The following is a 20,728-nucleotide window of genomic DNA, read 5'->3' as shown; positions in this document are numbered from 1 at the left end:
CCTCAAGGTACTTAAAGCCCCACTGACACATGGGCAGCCTCGTAGCATCCAGGAAGTCTGCCCAGGACTCATGGGCCAACAGGTCACCGAAAGACTGTTGGCAACTTCTACGCAGCAGCAAGATCCACCTGTGGGGCCCACTCCTGCCCAGTGACAAGGAACCTGCTTCTGTGCTTTCTTTTCATGAAGCCAAGCCTTGCAGGAAGTTTCATGGTTACTTTTCTCTCTCTACATTTGAATTTACATCACATTTAGGAACAAACTCAAGAACATTCCTACCTCTCCAGCTCCCTGGAAAACAAACTTATGGTCAGAGAGCTTGTTCTTTGTGATCCGTAAGGCTGCAAAGATGCCAGCGACTGCAACAGACGCAGTGCCTGAAAAGAGAGAAACACCATGAGATGGGCATCCTGGCAAATGGATTGTCTATCCTACTGATACGCTGTTAGAAACCCTTGTGGTAGGAACCATTCTCTTAGATCCTGTCACTAAAGGATCAGAGTGCCTTCCCTACTCTGAAATATTAATCCTCAGAAGATTCCTGCAAGGCAGGAGAACACCAATTTCCCTCCATATAGACTCAAAGGGACACTGAGTCCCAGAATGCCAGAAGAAGTTAAAACCTAACTCCCAAGGGTTTAAGATGCATGTGATTTGTCTAAGGTCACATAAGACATCTGTAGCAGAGCGGTGGTCTGAACTTGGGCACCCTTGTCACAAAATCCTCTATGATCATGGAATTACCATCCTCTTCTCCTCATTTACCTTCACAGCCCAGCACCACCTTCTCTTTTTTTACTTCCCTGATACTCTGATACCCTGACTCAGAGCCATCATGCCTCACTGCCAAGCTGTGCTGGTTGTGGCTGGGATAGAGTTAATTTTCTTCACAGTAGCTGGTATGTGGCTGTGTTTTGGATTTGTGCTGGAAACAGTGTTGATAACACCGGGATGTTTTCGTTATTGCTGAGCAGTGCTTACACAGAGTCAAGGCCTTTGCTGCTTCTCACCCCACCCCACGAGCAAGGAGGCTGGGGGTGCACAAGAAGCTGGGAGGGGACACAGCCGGGACAGCTGACCCCAACGGACCAAAGGGATATTCCACACCATATGGCGTCATGCTCAGCATATAGAGCTGGGGGAAGAAGAAGGAAGGGGGGGACATTCGGAGCGATGGCGTTTGTCTTCCCAAGTAACTGTTACGCGTGATGGAGCCCTGCTTTCCTGGAGATGGCTGAACACCTGCCTGCTGATGGGGACTTGTGAATGAATTCTTTGTCTTGCTTTGCTTGCATGTGGGGCTTTTGCTTTCCTTATTAAACTGTCTTTATCTCAACCCATGAGTTTTCTCACTTTTACTCTTCCAATTCTCTCCCTCATCCCACCAGGGGGGGAGTGAGTGAGCGGCTGTGTGGTGCTGAGTTGCCGGCTGGGGTTAAACCATGACACAAGTATTAAGGAGTCACTGAGAACATGAGTTGGTCCCAGATTAGTGAGAAAGAATCCAGTATATGGAGAGCAGAGTCCTGCTGTTACAGCCACCACAATATGTACAGCTTTCCATCCATCAACGGAGGCAGACGCCTAGACTGAATAAACCTGCCTTCACCCCACATCAATCACATATAGTATTCACCTAATGTCCTATCCCAGGTGAAGGAACATGGTGGGAAGAAATCAAGTAAGGTACAGACTAATGAGGGTTCAGGCACTGGTGGTATCTCAGGTCACCTGGGCAAGCTGGATACAAGTGTTAAAGGTGAGCTAGGAATGAAGGAGGCAGTTTTATCATAGAATATCTGAAGTTGGAAGGGACCCATAAAGATCACCAAGTCCATTAGTTTTATTCTGCAGCCTTATAAAGGATGCCAGTTTGGATGTGCTCCCAGCTCTGATGCTGTCCCCAGCTCTAATGCTGGTCTCTCCATTCTCATCCTCAGAAGCTTTGTGAGAAATCAGGGAGTCCACAAGTAACAAGTCTTGTGTGGGTGGTTATGGGTGGGGCGGACAACGAACCCTTTTAGGCTAATAAACTTGATTTCACCAAATTTCCAGCATCTCCTATTTTCCTGCCCTTTTAATCAGCCAGTGCATCAGGGTTTCAATCAGCCAGTGCTTCAGTGAGACCCTTTGCAGGGTCCTTAGGGCCCGGGGTGCTGCCAGGCATCAGCGAACAGCCCGGTTGGGAAACGAGAGCAGTTCATGAGCAAAGCAAGACCATGAGCAGTGAAACCAGCAGATGGTGCTGCCTCATCTGTCAAGGACCGAGAAAATAAATTCAGCTTTACCTGCTCCTTTTCTTTAGTGCAAAAGCCACAGCTAAACTAAAAATCTACTGGTATATCATGGCATCGGGGAATGATTTACTCTCTCATTATTTCCATGCAAGCAGAAATCCTAGTGGGAGCAGAGTTACTCTGGCAGATAAGTAACTTTTATTGATATGGCTTATCTTGCTTAGAGAACCTATATAAGCTACTCTGACAAAGAAAATCTTTATTGGCCAGATCAGAAGTGTTTATCAGTACCACTAGCTCACCAACATTTTGCTTTTATAACTCAGATGAGTTTAGTTCTCCAAAAATGAATAATTAGTGCCACTTAAGAATGATTCTGGTTTAGCAGAGGTGGCAGCGGCCACATTTCTGCAGCAAATGTTAATGCCATGGTGTCCATGCACAGGCACACCAGTACAGAATGGCAGCAGCATCATTTCTTACTCATGAGGACACTGCAAGCATCCGTGTCTTAAACACAAAGTGGACTAGACTAACGGTTGGTGGCTTCTTAAGCTTCTTTCTTTCAAAGAATGACTTGAGACACTCGCTTCAGCACCAAGGATGAATTCCCTTCATTAGCTCAGAAAACAGTCTGTACCAGTTTATTTCCAGACCCAGACCATCTGAGTTGTCAGTTTAAAAGGGAATTGATGGGGAGGGAACCAGCTACTGAGTGCTCTGCTGCTTCAGTATTAACATGTCAACTCAGACAACTGAAGGATGTATATGAAGGATTTCCTCTTGCTTCTCCTGCACTAAATCTCTGCCTTTTTAAGCTGTATTTAGAGTAATGTATTTACCTGATGAAATGCCATGCCGTTGGACTAGAAAAATTATAGAGGAAGATAATGAACATCCAAGGAATTTAAAGGAACACCAGATAATTGCCTAGTTTTCGGATTTTGCTTTTTATGGGTGTCACTTAGCTAACCCATGCTCATTCTCCATGTTTCAGTAAGTCTGTAATCAGCAGGACTGCTTGGCTCGCTGCCATGCCAGATGCTAAGGATGGGACTCTTCTAAACAAACATGTATGATCCTGCGCATGCTAAAGCAGACACCTGAACTGTATCAAGTGAAATGCACCCTAAAAGTGTCACTACCACCACAGTTTTTTAAGAGAGACAAGATAACTGGAATACATGTAGACACTTCTATTGCAGACATCTAAAGTTTGGAGGAAGGGATCCCACCCTGGCAGTCTGAACTGCAAAGAAGTGGGCAGAGACCAGGGTCCCATAATTGTCAGCAATGCCAAGCTTGTGACATGCAGTAGAATATGAACACCTAATATGCCCACACGCTATCTCCCAGGCTTACTTTGCACAGAAATCCCCAAATCCCCATGTGGGTGGGAGTGGGGAACTGATCAGAGGAAAAAATCCAAAAGTGGAACAATTACAGTGTGACAGTCTAAGTGTCAGGTCACAGCATTAGCAGCAATAGATGCCTGGAAAGTATTTAAAAGAAAGAAATGTAACTGGAGAAATATCTTGTTTCTCTTGGTCCTGACCCAGGCAAAATTGCTTTATACCCTGTGATTGTGAAGAAGTCTGATGGGACAAATGCTGGTATCTGCAAACCCATTTAAATGGAAAATGCTCGTGGGACATTCAGCAGAGGGACTCGAGGTCTTTTTAAAGATATTACTAGCAAGAATTTGAGAAGTGGGGCATATGGAAAGAAAGGGTGCATGGATTCAGTCTGCAGAGCAGCATGCATTTTGCAGAGCGGAGACCTGTGGGACTGGGTGTGCCGTTACTCATCCCCCTGCACTTGCACTGCAGCTCTGACTAACAACAGGACTCTGTTCAGCTCTGCCATTCCTAATCCTCCTCCTTTCTCTCCAATGTGTTTCTAATCCCTCCACGTCTCCCAAACTGCATCTCACCCCCATTACTCAAGTAACAAAGTTACTGTACCTTGGCCTCAGCTCAATATTTTTCTTTGATAATTACAATTTCTGAGCATGGAACAATAGAGCATCTCTATGGATGACAGTTCACAGCTGGTTCCTATAAGGAATTGGCTAATCATTGTGCTTCAATTTCCAAAAAGACCACAAAATGAGATGGCGGGGGGAACCCCTCACCATGAGTTGTGGCAAGAAAAAAAACACCCTTCGACATGTTGATCTATCTGTTTTCCAAAGAGATTGAATGCTGCTATCGCAGATTACTACTTCCTTAAGTAATTAGCAAGAGCCAGCTTGGCTGGTCTGTATCTGAGGTGAGATACGGAGGAGCACAGAGAGAAGAAAGCAAAATGCTTGCAAATCATCTGGTCTGTGCAAGACTCAAAGTGAATGCTTAACATAATATCACAAAATAGCAAGCAGACCTCAGGAGCCTCTCTGGCGAGTCCTGAGCAACAGGACCAGCAAAGAAAAGAGACATTTAAAACTAAGGTACTCTCAGGCCATCCCTGTAGGAATTATCTCTGACACTCAGGCACATTCAGAATACTGTAAAACATTAAGGAAACCCCGTCGGAGGTTGATTTTTCCACTGGCATTAGTGTAAGTCAGAACGAGCCCCAGTAGGTGTCAGTGGAGCTACACTGGAGCAGAACCAGGGGAAAAGGATCTGCTCCACAGCTTCAAGACACTGCACAGATGGAAAAGGCTGCAGCCCAGAGGCACCCACGCCCGGGGGCCTTATCCTTCCTTCAGAGTGGGGAGAACAGAGAGGCAAACAGCTTCGCATATGGAGTTACGGGCAGCGCTGGCATGACTGCAACAGGGAAAGTGCTGCCCAGTGCTGATGTCAAGGCTGTACCGTGTGTGACAGCACCCAGTGGCTAAGCAGGGGACATGGACGAAAGTGGGGACCCTGCGGATGCTTGGGGGCAGGAGTCCCCCCATGCTGAGGGCTGGCGCTGTCCTGTCACCTGGCCCAGGCGCCGGCTGAGCAGAGCAGAGCAGAGCATCACCACCATGCCAAATGCTTCCAACAGCAGCAGCGATGGGAGAACACAGCCACACCACTGCCCGTTTCTTCATACAGTGCCCGTGTGGGTGATTCCACCTTCTCCACAGCACTGGTGGAAGAAATGGCCAAATTTCTACCCTTGCCCCACCTGCTTACGCTTACGATTTGCCCCATCAAAACCATGCCAAGATGAGGGCTCGGAGAACAGCAAACAACAGTTTAACAGCTCCAGCAAAGGGCAGCCAAGAAAATATAGCTGAATTTATGGATGCAGAGGAAGCACAGGGCTTTTCCAAATTCTGGTTCACATTAACTCCCTGAAGCAGTCCGCCTGTTACTGGAAAGCAGAGTGGAGTCTGTCCAGATCCATTCCAAATACATAATCAAAAGTCAAACACAACAAAGCTGAAGCAAAAAGCTGCCGAAGCGATTGCAGCTCAAGGTCTTCACCTCCATGGCTGTGAGCTATTGTTATCCTTCCCCCAAAGGGCCTCTGTAAGACATTAAGAAAATAAACCTAGAAATGGTGTGGAGCAAGTCATTGAGAACAGCAGTAAAATGCAAAGCATTGATGCTCAGGGAAGGAACTAACAGATTTAGGGACACTGGTGACCCAGAGGAAGCGGTGATATGGTGAAGAGCTGTCTGACAGTGGAGATGCAGAGCTCATCTTAAAGTAGATGCCTCATGTAGGTCATCTCTAGGTGCCTATTTTTAATCCTTTCACTGCAAAGTGCTTGGACTATACAGTGCAGTGCCTTAAAAATGCGTCGCAGTGCTGGCCTGCAGCATTGCCCTCACTCCTGCCTGCGCAGAGTGCCAGCCAGCACACAGGCTGTGCCAACGGGCAGACCGAACCCCCCTCGTCCACAAAGGCAGAGGCTACCAGGCAGCTGCCAGCACTTTGCAAGAAAGCATCCCCATTGCAGCAGTGGAGACCCTGTGGATGCTGTTTTATACCAAGGAGCTAAACCAGTTCAGAGCACAGCCCTGTTCTTCTGTTCGTTTTGCCTCCTTAGCCTGGACTTCACTTAAAGATCACAGGCAGCTTAATACTGAGGTGATGTATGCTGTTCTTTACTGCAAAGGAGGAGATTGCAATGGCATCCAGTGAACAAGAGAAAGAGTGAACAAGAAAAGCAGGAGAGGAAAGGGGACCAAATGTTACAATCCCAAAAATGACAGAAGATACAGGCCAGATCTTTAGGGCCCTGCACCACTAAGCCCAAGACACGGAGGCCCATTTACACCCAGGAGTCCATACTGTTCTGACCTGGCTTGTTTAGCAGTCAATGTGTGATTCAGACGCAAGTCTAGGAGCGGGCCCTTAAATAGTTAATGTAGTAGCATCAAGAGAAAATGCAGGAGCCTCTTCTGCTGCAGGGCACAGCAGATCCAAAAGGGCCTGGTAATGGCGAACCCCTACAGGATTGAGAACATCTCCAGATCTATCTTCAGGCCGGGTAAATCCCCACAGGGAAAGTGTGCTGCTCAGGAGCTGCCTGGCAGGACACAGCCTGCTTTGTTCTGCAGCAGGGTATCGTCCAGCGCTCCCTTCCTATTGTGCTTCCCCCCCTCCTTAGTTTCCTGTGGTAATTACTGATGCATTTTCCACGCCAGCTGAAACAACAAAGTAAGATACTGTACCATTTTAATCCGCTGAAATTAGTTAATACCAAGCCAAAAACTAGCTTCGCCTGCTTCACACAGCACATGGAAACGTGCCTGCAAATTAGGCCATGTTTGCACATGATTGATTTCTACCTTGCCCAAATGTTTGAAGCCGCTCAGATTTGTGGCACTGGAGTCAGCCTGTTCCCAACATCAGCTGCGACCTGGGAGCAGATCTCCTCCAGGCTGAGACACTGCTTCCTGAAGTGTCCTGGAAAGGTTATGGAAAGGTTATCTGCTAGGATAATGAGAAAAGGTGGTTGGTGGGTCAAGAGATATTTTGAGGCTCATCAGCAGTCACACATCCAACAACAAAGGGGAATCACTGCTCTAACGAGTGGGAAAAGACCCAGAGAGGTTCTGCGAAAGTGATCTAGACTACTTCAGTTGTGGAGGGACTATGAAAATACAAAAGGCTGAGTGTTTTTAAAGTGGCTAGCGATCCGGGGTTTCCCATCTTGAAATGCCTTGAAGAAGTCTCATTTGCACGGTGTAGGTGTTCAGCCTATTTTAGAAATCCTATCTGTTCACAGTGTCTCAAACTGGATATGGATATATCTGAAACACTCAGATTGGTGGTTCTCTGAGAAGCTATCAATGTTACACTTACATCAGGTCTAGTCTTAAAAGACTGCTAAAGATGCCCAGAGTCAGGAGATAGTAGGCTTTATGCTTCTGTGCACTATTCTCTCTGCCCTGCCCATATGTGTGAAAGGCTTTTGAATTACATGATCAGATACAATCAATTAAGTAACACGTTAGAGATTTCTCTAACTCTGACTAAACTTGCAGAACAACTTCTGCTGTTCAGTACTGAGTAAGCAATCTAAGCCTGAAGAATTCATGTTTGATATGTGAACATGGAGGGTAACACGCTTATCAACCAGGAGAATGAACTTTTCATAGAAAAAATAAGGTTGGAAGAGATGCCTGGAGGTCACCTAGCCCAGTATCTGCTTAAAGCAGGGCTAGCTTCCAAATTAGATTAGGTTGCTTAGGGCCTTCTCAAAGGATAAAAGTCCCAAAGCCTCTCTGCACAACTTGTCCCAGTGTTCAACCACTCTCATGGTGAATAATGTTTTTGTTTTGTCTGATCAGATAACTGAATAACGACACTGAAGGATCTCTGTTGGAGCATAAAGATTTCAGTTCAGCAAGCCCAATAGCCTAACTCAATTCTCAGGTTGATGGGTCTGATCCCATTTCTGCTTAGCCCAGGCACAAACTCCTGCTGATTCTTGTGGGTATTCAGTGCACCTCTTTGAAGGCTGTGTTGGAATTAGACAGGCTCTTTACCACAAAGATAGTGAGGCACGCGCACACAGAGCCCTAGTCCCACGCTGAGAACCTTAGGTGTGCAAATTTACAGGGTTTCTATGGACTCCTGCCTATTTAGCAGGGATCATTCAACAGACCATTCAAAGTCCATGAGACCTGATGAGATGCATCTGAGGACGCTGAGGTATGTGGCCAATGGCACTACAAAATAATTCTTTGAAAGGTTTTGGTAATCGGGGAGGTTCCCAATGCCTGAAAAAAGACAAATGCCACACCCATCTTCAAGAAGCGCCAGAAGAAGTATCCAGGGAATTTTAGCTCAGTCAACCTAACCTCAGTACCTGGGGATTACAAAGCAAATTTTCCTGGAAGGCATGTCTACGAACATGAAGGTGATGGAGAACAGCATGGGTTTCCCAAGGCAAATCATGCCTGACCAACCTGGCTGCCTTCTATGATGAGATAACTGGCTATGTGGACAAGGAGAGGGAAGTGGGTGTTGCTTTCTCTGACCTGCATGAGGCCGTTGAAACAATCTCCCAAAGCATCCTTGTAGCCAAACTGAAGAGATAGAGACTGAACAAGTGGACTATCAGGTGGGTGAAAAAGTGGCTGGGCTGCTGGGCTCAAAGGCTTGTGGTCAGCGGTACAAAGTGGTACAAAGAGGCCAGTACTATTTAGGTTCTGTTAACAACCTGGATGATAAGGCAGAGTACACGCGCAGCAAGTTCATGGATGATTACAAACTGGGGATAGTGATCGATGACTGTCACTCACAGGGATCTCAGCAGGCTGGAGAAATGGGCTCAGGGAAACCTCATGAAGGTCAGCCAAGGCAAATGCAAAGTCCTGCACCTCAGAAGAAGGAATAACCTCATGCAACAGCCCATGGTAGGGGCTGATGGCTGAAAAGCAGCTTTGCAGAAGAGTACTTGGGGGTAATGGTGGACAACAAGTTGAAGATGAGCCAGCAATATGCCCCTGTGGCACAAAGGCCAACAGCCTGTTAGACTGTGTCAACAGAAGTCTAGGCAGCAGGTCAAGGAAAGTGATCATTTCTTTCTATTTCAGCACTTTTGAGGTCATATCTAGACCAGCATCTCCAGTATGGGGTTCTCAGCACAAGGAATATATTGACGAACTGGAGCAAGTCCAGAGGAGAGCCATCAACATGACCAGGGTATACAAGGAGGACTGAAGAACCTGGGTTTGGTTAGGTTGGAGAAAGCTAAGAGGGCATCTAATTTCTGTCTACAACTACTTACGGAGTGTTTGTAAAGGAGCCAGATTCTTCTCAGAGGTGCACAGCAAAGGGTGAGGGGCAACGAACACAACTTGCATCTAGGGAAATTAGATGTTAGGGGAAAAAAAAGACAAGGAAGATGAAAAAACTTTGGAACAGGTAACATAAAGAGGTTGTGAATATCCATCCTTGTAGATATGGAAAAATATTTGGCTGGACAAGGCTCTGAGGAACCTATTCTAATGTCAGAATTGGATCTATCTTTGAAATCATCTTTTAATTGAGTGAGGGGTTGGACTGGGTGATGTCCAGAGGTCCCTTCCAAACTAACCTCTTCAATGATTTTATATATTTTCTTGTATGAAGCACGAAGCCAGAGAAGCCAGTCTTAGGGATTTACAAGACTTGACACCTTTGTAGGACTTTTCAGTTGTCTACTTTCTGTTTATGCACAATTAAGTGGAGCAAAGTTACAGTAGGAAGAGAAAGAGCAGTATCTAAAGCATTCTCATGTCCCTCCAATTTCATATGTGCTTCATCGCCTGCCCTGGTACTTTACTGGGAAAAAGGAAGAAGTGACAATCAATTTTCTCCCGTAGAGCTGAAATTGAAGCTGTTGCCCCTTGCATGAACCCAGACAGAGCTGGGAAAGGACTGATGTCATCACCCCACAGAGGAAGGAGAAGCACTCCCTAAATGGGGAGCTCCCACGCGCGGGCACTGTGAGCCAGCTCCTGCTAGCTCCCAGGCTAATGGCTTTCAGAATAAGAGCAATCACCTTGTCCCAGTTTGTGGTACCTGGCAGGCATCCCACTCAGCATCAGCAGGCTGGCTCAAACTGGAAGGGGTCTGAGTAATTTTAATTCTGTGGGGTTAGGATGGATTTGGCAATACAGTAATTTGTGTAACAAAAAAACCCTAGGCGTTAATATTTTCAGCTGCTTTCTGTTTGTGTAGGCCCTGGGGCAGCAAGAGGGAGGCCCAAGGAAGATTAAGTGGAGCAATTTATACTTTCTTCCCACACCTCATCTGTGTGTATGTGTCTGTGTGTGTGTAGGCATACTGCATTCAGAGTCCCACTAACCAGTGGGCAATGAGTTTAAATTAGTAAAGCTCAGGCCTGATCTGACTTGTGCTGTTTGTGCCTAATGTGTGTTTTTAAATCAATATACTTAAAACAATGCTGGCTCGGAAGCCGGGATAATTCTGGCTTCAGGAGGTCTGCTCCTGCCTGACTTGAGTAAAATGAGTCAGGACTGCTTAAACAAGGCTTTGTATAATTCTCATTAATGATTTAAAACACAATTTGCATTGAACTCTCCCACTTTTTTAAGTAGGCAAGTGGTGAAACAGCAGCATGTTAGAAAAGAGAGAGCCTGAGGCAAAAACAAAGAACAGGAGGGTGTAAGTGAGAAAATGGCACTTCCTACCTTTCTCATATCATATGGGGATACAGAGGGGTATGTTAGGGTGGGTAAATCAGACTACTCATCCCAGCTTCAGCTCCATTAATCTCTGACATGACTCCAAGACAGAGTTAACTGAGCAGATGCAAGTTACTTCAGCTTCCCAAAGGTCCCGAAAACTCATTCCTGACTATGACCCTGGCTTGGAATCCCTTTTTCTTTCTGACAACTATATGAAAAAGCCTGAAACAGTGGCTTGCTTCCCTTGATTCATCACTTGTCTGCACAAAAGATCAGCAGGATTTCTTTCCTTATCTACTACTGTGAAATCAGTGCCAGCTAGATGCTTTATTTGAGAATATAAGGGAGTTTTACCAGTAAGAGGTAAAATCCTGCGGTTTTAACAGGTGGGACTCCAGAGAGTTTTCAAGGGACTAGACATCTCCCATGCACCGTGACACACATCTAACTGGGGAGAAGCAGATGAGATCCATTTTATGGCAATGCCGTTTTACAGCATCCTCCTGGATGTGGTTTGCCCCTCCGGGGTAGTCATTTCCAGGAACTGTCTGAGGCATTCAGCTATGACCTACGGCCAAAAAGAAACTATAAAAAATACAGTCTCCTCCCTCCCACTCAGAATCTTCAGTTTTGCTTTAATATCCTCTTTCTCTTCTCTCTGTCAATTGAAGAAACTATTCCAATTCACCAAGAAACCTTTCCAATTCACTCTAGTTCCCCCAAGAACACCTAGATCCAGGCCCATGGACCTGCCACATCGCCTGGTCTCTTTTCCTTTCAACTGCTGAGTCCCCTTCCACTTGCAGAGAGAGCAACTAATCCAAAATAAATCTTTACATCATCGGCTTCTTATTATGGGCTTCGTCTGTCCATCTCCAGAAAAGTTTTGAGTTCTTGGTTCCTCCATTCAAGACTTCCATTCAAAAATGTATCATCTCCTGTGTTCTCTTCTTCTGTGCTCCGCTCTCCACTGAGAGCTTTTCTGGGTGGCAAGAACACCTAACGAGTCTTCTTGTACGGGAATATCTATCTCACCTTGTCTGAAATGCCTTTAAGCTCCTCTGCTTCTAAACCCTCTTCGTGAAAGTGTCTTTGAGCAGGACCAGGCATCCCATCACACCAACCATATTCCCACAAGCCAGGGTCTTACTCCCTCTTGTGCCGTGACAGATATGAACAAGCTGTTAGACACACTGCCAAATATTGCTAGACGGGTAGCAGATGCAGAAATAGCTCACAAGTCTGCTCACAAAAGAACCAGCATTGTGTGAAAAATGACACTGGCATTTCTTTCAGTCTCTTTCAAGTACAAGTGAGGATAAGCCCAACTGACTTCAAATAATTAAATCAACAAACCTTGGAAATTTGTTGCAAGCAGGACTAGATAAAAGAAGAAAAGATGAAGGGACCCACAGGAGAAGAACTGGTTATTTGTAATCACTTGGGAAGATCCTGTCCCTGTTGGATGGGCAAACAGCCCTTCTGACGGTTTAAAGCAAAGGCAGCACCAGATCAGGATGCCATCAATATGTAGCTTGCATCCCTCTGTGCATTTGAGCAATCCTGCTGACCGCTGAGCCTCACAGGGCCCAGGAGATGTGCTGGTTATTAGCTCCAGGTTTGCTGCTCTCATTTCTCTCTGGCACTGGAAGAGTTATGTTAACCACTCTAGGGGAGACCACATCTGTTCTCAGATTCCCCTGGAGTTAGCATCCATGGAGAGGAAAGAAGCTGGTTTACCTTTTCATTTGTGCATGTAATAAGAAGGATAACAATAGAGGGACAATGCCAGGATCAGCTAATGACCACCTGGCTCATGGAAACCGAAAGCCTTGCGTAACTGTTAAAACATCATCATTGTTTTAGCTAAATTATAGAAAATTAATGGAACTCTCAAAATTACCTTAATAATCTAAAGCACATGATCCATTTTCTCCCTTGAACAACATTGCTGCAGTGAACGACTAAATTACTAAAAACAATGGGAACTCCCTTTTCTACTTAGACTGCTGTGCTTTTGTTTATATTTTTAAATGCTTATGTGTAAACTCTAAAATTTATCTCACATCTGAGTATTGTATCTGAGTAACAGTCTTGTGATCTTAATCGCCTTTCCTCATGGGAAGGTGAAGGTTAAATTTGCATTTTCCTAACTGTACTTACCCTGAATATCATCATTGAATGTACAGTATCTGTTGCGGTATTTATTGAGGAGACGAAAAGCGTTAGCATTGGCAAAATCTTCAAACTGGATCAGACAATTCATGCCATACCTGCAAGTTAAAGGGTAATTAAAAATGGATAGAAATATTTCCACAACATAGGACGACATATACATCTTTTACCAGGACAACGCAGCTACAGTCTCTAGCACAGAGATAAAAGTATCATAAGAGAAATGCATCACAGTAACAGCCAACAGGATCACACCCTTCCCAAGGTCCTTACACTCAGAAATGTGGAGTCTCTAAGAATAAACTGTATTCATAAAATGTCTATTGCAGAGGTACAAGGGGCTTCTTAATATGCATACCTATATACCTATATATACATATATGCATCTTCGGACGATGGGTACAACAAATTTTCAGTGGCGTATTTACCAAGGAGCTTCTCAAAGTGAAGGAGATGCTCTTTTGCAATGGGTATTGCAACTGCCACGTTGCAACACAGCAAATCTGACTGCAAAGGGAACGTCAGTTAAAGGGACACCACCAAGTGCCCACTTCAACTGTAGGTGACCAAGAGATGAGAAAAAACTTGCGTGTAGGATCACATGGACCTGAGTGCTTCACGGTGTGATTTCATAGCCACGTTTTTGTGCTTTGGAAACATGTTTCTCTCCCCTGAGTTGCTTTGCAGGAAACCAGCACGCAATGACAGCTAGTGACCCGTAGAGTCAAAAGGCAGGAAATAATTGCAAACTTTCCCTAATTATCCAGTAATATCAGGGCAAGTGTGCAATTTCTAAAAATTGGGTAATATTCAGACTGTTCCATATCTGTACACTTTCAGCACTCTGTATGACACCAGGCTGCATTAAAGCTTTGCTAACAAAATCTAAAAGGGCCATAAGTACTCTTGTCTCTCACTTAAATGTGATGGGGCAGTGGGAGAAGCTCAGAGAATAAGTAATGCAACTATCGGCAACCTCTGGGCTGCAGGCAGGTGAAAGGGCTCTAAATAGCTGCACTGTGTTAGAGACCTGAACTCCTCTGGGACTATAAGCAGTGCAGAGGCAGCGTCACCTTACATACCTCCCATTCAGACGTTCCTCCTTTGCCACTGAAATCTGAGGTAGGGGACACCCCTGCTTTAAACTAGAAATTGATATTGGATAAAACATGCTCCATTTGAGAACCGTGGCTCCTGTCGTGAAAAGCTCTTTTCACGGCACTCGCAGTGCGGGGAGTCAGGCTCTCCTGGGAGAGCCTCGAATTTTTTATTATTTTCCATTTGAAGTATGTCTGTCAGCAAGGAGACAGTGATAAGCACATGCATTGTGCTCCTTTATTTGTCTGTCATGAGAAACTCTCGCTTCATAAGCCTTCTGGTCCCGAAAAGGGAAAAGGGTTGACTCTTACACTTGCTTCACATTGTGCTTGCTTTTAGAAAAGGACCACAATGATTTTAGAGCTGTGTATGACTCTTTCAGATACAAAAAGCTCAGTTTCAACTCAATGCTTCGCTCTAGTTAATATCCTACTAAGCTTAATATTTGCAAAATAGTATTAATATTTGCAAAATTTCAATGAAAAATTAAGTGCTTGGAGTCTTTGTTGAATCAGGGACACAGAAGCTGTGGAAACTTTTCTATGGGGTCTGCAATGCAGTGTCATCCCCCGAGGGAAGTGTCATTGCTCCTGTCACCAAAGAATGGGCATGTCCACATTACAGAGCTGAGTGTGCAGAGATCCCTGACTGAGTACAGCACAGCTCCGTGCCAGAACGTGGTGCTGTTTCCTTGCTCCTGGGCACCTTTCAGCTTCTCCTTTGGTGATGTTGGGAAAGGATACGGCACACCTGCAAGGGAGGACGTGCCACGGTGGGTGGTTTTCTTCCTTGCTAATGTGGAATCCAATGACTGAGGGCATCTTCAATTTATCTCATGTGCAGTCTGGGTACTTTCTACCACCTGGGTACCATCAGAGACGGACTACCATGCCCAGTCCCCACTGTATGTGTTCTCCGTATCTCTCCTGAAAGAGAATGCAGCGCAGAGGGATTAAAAATTGCTTTCAAAATTAGTCCGTATTTATTGTGTGCCATCTGATAGCTCCTACTTTATAAAGTATACTTACTCCCCACTCTGCAATGCCAGAGGCCAGTGAGCCCTCTCTAGGTAGGCAGATGCAAGCATGAGTGGTCATACTGGCCAGAATGGCAGCAACTTCTTGTCTTGTTTACTGTGCTGAAAGGAGCAACAAAAGAGCCCTGTGCAATATCCCTGTCGTAGCTGCACCACAACTCTCACCCTGGATATGGAGGTTTAGGCATGGATTTCCCAGGGGACCAACAGGCTTTGAAATTCCACAGGATCTAGATGCTCAGGTGGGGAAATTCCAGCTTGCCATACTTCAAGGGGAAAAAAGCCCTACAAAAGGGACTGGACAACTGCTCCCATTGGTTTTGTGACTTCGAACAGGACAAATTCTTTCCTGCACCCTGTATGACAGGCCATGTTCCCTGGCTCAACAGCAACTGGAGCCTATTGAAATTTTGCATTTCTTTTTATAAGATACTCTTAAATTGTCCCCAGTGTGCTGCTAACTACAAGTTACACCCAGTGTTTGAGGGACAGACTGCTTATGCAGTCTCCCCACTGCAGATTCTGGCAGCTATCAAGGAGACATCCGGTATCAGAATATCTTCTGAAATGCTGAGCAACACTCTGAAGAGCAATAGATGAAGATTCCCAAGTCTCTTGCTCTCTGTAAAGTCTTGGAAGTCAACACGAACATTGTGGATATCCAAGGAATTTGTGCAAATAAACAATACAAAAAGTGCCTGCGAAAATCAGTTTTCTAATGGACGATCCTCTTATCCATCGTTTGAATGCGTAAGGAAAACATGGCTAAGAGGGAGATGACACACCATCCAGAACATCTGCTAACATCTCACAGCAAAGAATTAGCAAATCTTTGAGCAACTTTGGTTGCTATGGAAACTATTTTTCTAACACCAGTCTTATTATTTATTTGTATCACTGAGGAAGTAACATTACTGGCTTGCTTAATAACATCAGTGATCTCAGCCAGCATTAATGTATGGGTGGCCAGCTCCCCAAAGAGCATAAGGGTACGTGGGTGGGTTTCCCTAACTACAGAGTCAAATTTGCAAGAGTATTAACCTGGACATTTTTTTTTCTCTTTTGAGCACAGAATTCTTTCCTCACTTCACATTCCTGGTCTGCAGCATGAGACAGTGCACAGTTACTTCTATTTTCGTCTGTGATCATTTTTTATTAAGCAGAGCACAAGGAAGGTATGGTGGCCCATAAACACTTCATTTCTCTTCCTGCCCCTCAGTATGACAGGACAGTGCTGGAATGCAAACTCTTTTCACTGAGCTATTGTTTTGAAGATTGCTTTGTTTTTCTCTGCAATGTGTCCACTGAGCATTTTAAAGTATAAACCACATTTCTGAGCCTATGTGAGCCTTTGCATAATGTGAGAACTAAAGTTTTCATTAATAAAGACCACAAATTGGTCATGGCAAGACCCTAAGACCGGATGCTTTAAATGAAAGAACCAAATATTTCAGTCTCACAGTTAAAGATGGGAATCTCGGGATGATGATCCTAGTCCTCAAGGACTACCCACCTTACTAGGGTTTTGAGAGGACTTTAAAAAACTTGTGCTGCTCAAAGTCACTGAAATTAAACACAGATTAGGCAGCTGACTTACTGAGCCATCTTAGAAATCCACCAGTTAATGCTTACTGCTCTTTCCCAATGGTACTTTGGTGGCTGTGTGCAATGCTCCATCTTAGGATGACCTGATCAACCTAAGGATGAACTTAGCAAGGGGTATGAACAAAACAACGGCTGGGGCCACTTGCAGTAACATCCTTGTGAGTATCAACATGATGAGTCAATTCTGCTGTCTTTCCTCCACAGCACAGTAACTCAAGATTTGTGTAAACTGTTTCATCCCAAAGGAATTCAGAGCTCTCTACAAAGTATTTGGGTAGCATCCAAAAGCAAAACGTAGCCAACGTGGGACTGGAGCACAGAAGTGCTTTAATATGCAACAATGCGAAAAAAAATCCAGTTTAGGAGAGAAGGTGGAGAATATCTGTTATTGCAAAGGGAAACGGTGGTCAAAGAGCTGCTACTTGTACTGGAATTCAGCCAACAAAATGCAGCACAAACTAGGATTTCTTCCACTACCTTTACATATCTAAAAGTTGGCTGTGTAATGCTGAGCTAGAAAACTCTGGCTGCTTTCTCAGACAACGAAGAGAAAGAGGCATGTCCAATAGCAACTTCTGTGAACTAGTCTAAATGGAAAATGGAAATAGGTAACATCTCTGGAGATGCTTCTTTCTCCACAGTCTCTGTGAAGACAGTCTAAGATGACCAACTTAAATTTAGATGTCTAACTTCAGACACCTAAATTAGGAGAGATAATCTAATGCTATCTAATTATCACAGCTGGTTAGGAAGATCTTAAATATATGTCATGCACCCTAGGCCACTGGCTTATCACCCTTTTAACTGCAATGCTCTGCTGTCCTTCAAAGCCTGTAATTTCTTTGTTGGTCTTCTCTATAGAAATTGCCCTGCTCCATCCCTTGTGTATGGTATCCACATAAATACCATAGGTTATATGGAAATACTTCAGGATGAAATGAAATATACTGGCCAGTCTCCCCCCATCATAACATTTTTTAAATGAAAACTGGATTTTGACAAAACTGATTTTGCAAAATTGTTCTGCTTCATTGGAAACATTGTAGTTTCCATCGAGAAACCAAAATTAACGATTTCTTGTTGGAGGAATCATTTTTAGTGAGGTATGCTTTTGTCTAACCAGATAAGAAATTCTGCTCTGTTTAACTTGTGACATCTGATACGAATGCAGTTCTGAGTTAGTACACACCGAAGCACTTAGAACATGCTTGCTGTCTACAGGTGCAGGATCCCTCTTACAGAGTAAGTGATTGTAAAGTGAGCATTTGAATAAGGATTTCTGAAGACCCCCTCCAAGACATTTAAATACCCTTAAATTTGTTGCTAGAATTTAGGGTCGCCCTACAGAGAGATCTTGCAAACTGCGGTGGTAGGAAGAGGCTCCTGAGGTCAGTCTGCTTGGCTTGTTGCCAGTTCTCATAGATTCTTCCATGCTTCTACCGATCCATGGGACTCATCTCCTAACTTTCAGCTCAGAGCCTGAAGGAGAGTTTGAAGCCAAGAGCAGCAGGTCACATCAGGACTGAATGTTTCCCAGTCCAGGAAAGGCATGGCCAGCTAGGGTTGGCTCCCTCCAGTAATCTCATCCTGACTGTGACTCATCTTCTCTACAGCATTCTATCATCTTCTTGGCATCTGGGACGTTAGTAGTTAAACACCCAGCATCTAATTGCCTTTATCTAAAAGGAAAGCTCAAATGTAGACTATCAGGATTTCAGACTGACAAGGTACACTGAAACAGAGCAAGTGCCAACCTCCAGTTTGGTTTCTTCCATCCCCCAGTTCTTTCCCCCCCTTTCAAAAAAGGAAGGCTTTGGGTTTTGACCTGATTTTGGATTCAAAGCTGTTCCCATTCCTCTTGGGCACACTGAAGTGTGCATTTCTTGGGATCTCTGCAGTTTTATGTCTCCTTGTGGAACTGGACCTTTCCCCTTATCGTGAGTAATTCTTACATTTGCAGGCTGTGGAGAAGGATGCTTGGACAGTTCATTTCTGTACCTTTCTGACAGGTGGTTTTGAAAGAAGTCAGACATGCTGGATAGAAATGGAGAGAGACTATAACAACAAAGTCTTTTATGGTCACTAAATATTATCCATGTTGATGTCTTAACACCAATGCCCCCTCAACCACCACAACACATACACACTTTTCAGCAAAAATGAGACCTTTTGGAGTTACAAACCAAACTCTGCTATACTGGTTTGTTGTATGGTGGGTTAATGTCAGGTGCAAACTCTGATATCCTTTGCTGAAGGCTCTGTGTGTTTTTTTCAGATAAAACACTGAATCTAATTTTTCTCTAAAAACAGTTCTTCACTTCTGTCTTTGTCCTGGTTTCGGCAGGGATAGAGTTAATTTCCTTCCTAGTAGCTGGTACAGTGCTGTGTTTTGGATTTAGGGTGAGAACAATGTTGATAACGCACCAATGTTTTAGTTGTTGCTAGGTAGTGCTTACACCAGCCAAGGACTTTTCAGCTTCCCGTGCTCTACCGACTGAGAAGGCTGGAGGTGCACAAGAAGCTGGGAGGGGGCACAGCCAGGACAGCTGACCCCAACTGGCCAAAGGGACATTCCATACCATGGGACGTCATGCTCAGTATATAAAGCTGGGGGAAGAAGAAGGAAGGGGGAGACGTTTGAAGTGACGGCATTTGTCTTCCCAAGTAACCGTTACCCGTGATGGAGCCCTGCTGTCCTGGAGATGGCTGAACACCTGCCTGCCGATGGGAAGGAGTGAATGAATCCCTTGTTTTGCTTTGCTTGCGTGTGCAGCTTTTGCTTTACCTATTAAACCGTCTTTATCTCATCCCACGAGTTTTCTCACTTTTACCCTTCCGATTCTCTCCCCCATCCCACTGCGGGGGGAGTGAGCGAGCGGCTGGGTGGTGCTTAGTTGCCGGCTGAGGTTAAACCATGACAGTCTTTTAACTGGTGACACTACAAGAGTCATTATTTAATACCATCACCATGTCTCCCGGTTCACTGTTGGCTGCCAGACCACTATCTGGGCACCCTGTTCTTTACCATCTCTAGAATGAATTTAGCCATTTCATAGAGTTAGAAACAAAAAGATGTACTTTGTCAGTGCTTCCTCATCAAAAAAATCACTTGGCTTTCATGGCAAAGATTATATTGCTGTCTCAGTCTGCATATTTGGCAGTTTTGTGCCATAACTATGACCCAAAGTCTGGCTTTCTCTCCCATACCTTGCAAAAGTCTTCCTGTAAAAATAGCCTCACTGAGAAAAGCTTTACAGAATGGTCCCATACACTCATTTGGGTCCAATCTCCAGACCTTGCCTAGCAAATCTTGCACAAACAGGGTTTTTAATGAAATAATATACTATTGATCAAAATAGTATATCAAAATATATCAATAAATGTCGCCCTAATGAAGGATGACTCTAGGAGCTAAACACATACAATAGTACAATGCTGTTGTAAAAATTACCACCCAAAAATCTTTATTAAGAAATGATTCTGTTTCCTGGAAAACAAACAAGTGTAGGATTCATGCTTTGTTTATCACTGTACTGTTATTCTGGTGCTGTTACTATCAACCTAGAGCTACACTGAATCTCTGGGCTATGTTAACAGGAAAGATGCTGTTAGTAAAGTCTGTATCCCCTGTAGAGGATGATACACATCTCTCTTGGATGAGCACTAAGTGTGGAACAACAGAGCGTGAATCCCAGAAGAGAGAGGCAGATGTTTTCCTGATGACATTGCTTTTAGCTTCTTTATTCAAGACACTTCTCAATTGCCTGAACAATCTCATTATGCAACTTGGTTCTTTCATCCTCATTTGTATGTACCTCTTCAAGTTCATCCAGCCTCATTATAAGCCACGAGGTCAGAGAGGAAAAAATTCATGAGGCAGCAGTTACTATTTGAGAAGCATCTGAACAAAACTGCACAAGTCAGAACTTCAAAGGTGGCCCGAGGACCTGTGCAGTGCCTTTGCTGACCAGTATCAAAAGGACGTT

At 44.5% G+C, this 20,728-nt stretch overlaps 1 protein-coding gene across 1 annotated transcript in view; it reads right to left on the bottom strand.

Moving 5' to 3' along the window:
* Nucleotides 1–20,728, bottom strand: part of ME3 (malic enzyme 3) — a 132,478-nt gene that overhangs the window by 5,306 nt on the left and 106,444 nt on the right. The window contains exons 7-8 of the mRNA XM_076328346.1: nucleotides 12,992–13,101; nucleotides 280–377 (exon numbers count right to left, since the gene is read on the bottom strand). Coding sequence (XP_076184461.1) covers nucleotides 280–377; nucleotides 12,992–13,101 — 208 coding nt within the window. The remainder of the gene's footprint in view (nucleotides 1–279; nucleotides 378–12,991; nucleotides 13,102–20,728) is intronic.

This window comes from Aptenodytes patagonicus, chromosome 1, assembly GCF_965638725.1.
Source record: "Aptenodytes patagonicus chromosome 1, bAptPat1.pri.cur, whole genome shotgun sequence".
Lineage (NCBI taxonomy): Eukaryota > Metazoa > Chordata > Aves > Sphenisciformes > Spheniscidae > Aptenodytes > Aptenodytes patagonicus.
Note: the sequence above shows the minus strand (reverse complement) of the source record. Positions and strands in the feature narration are given on the sequence as shown.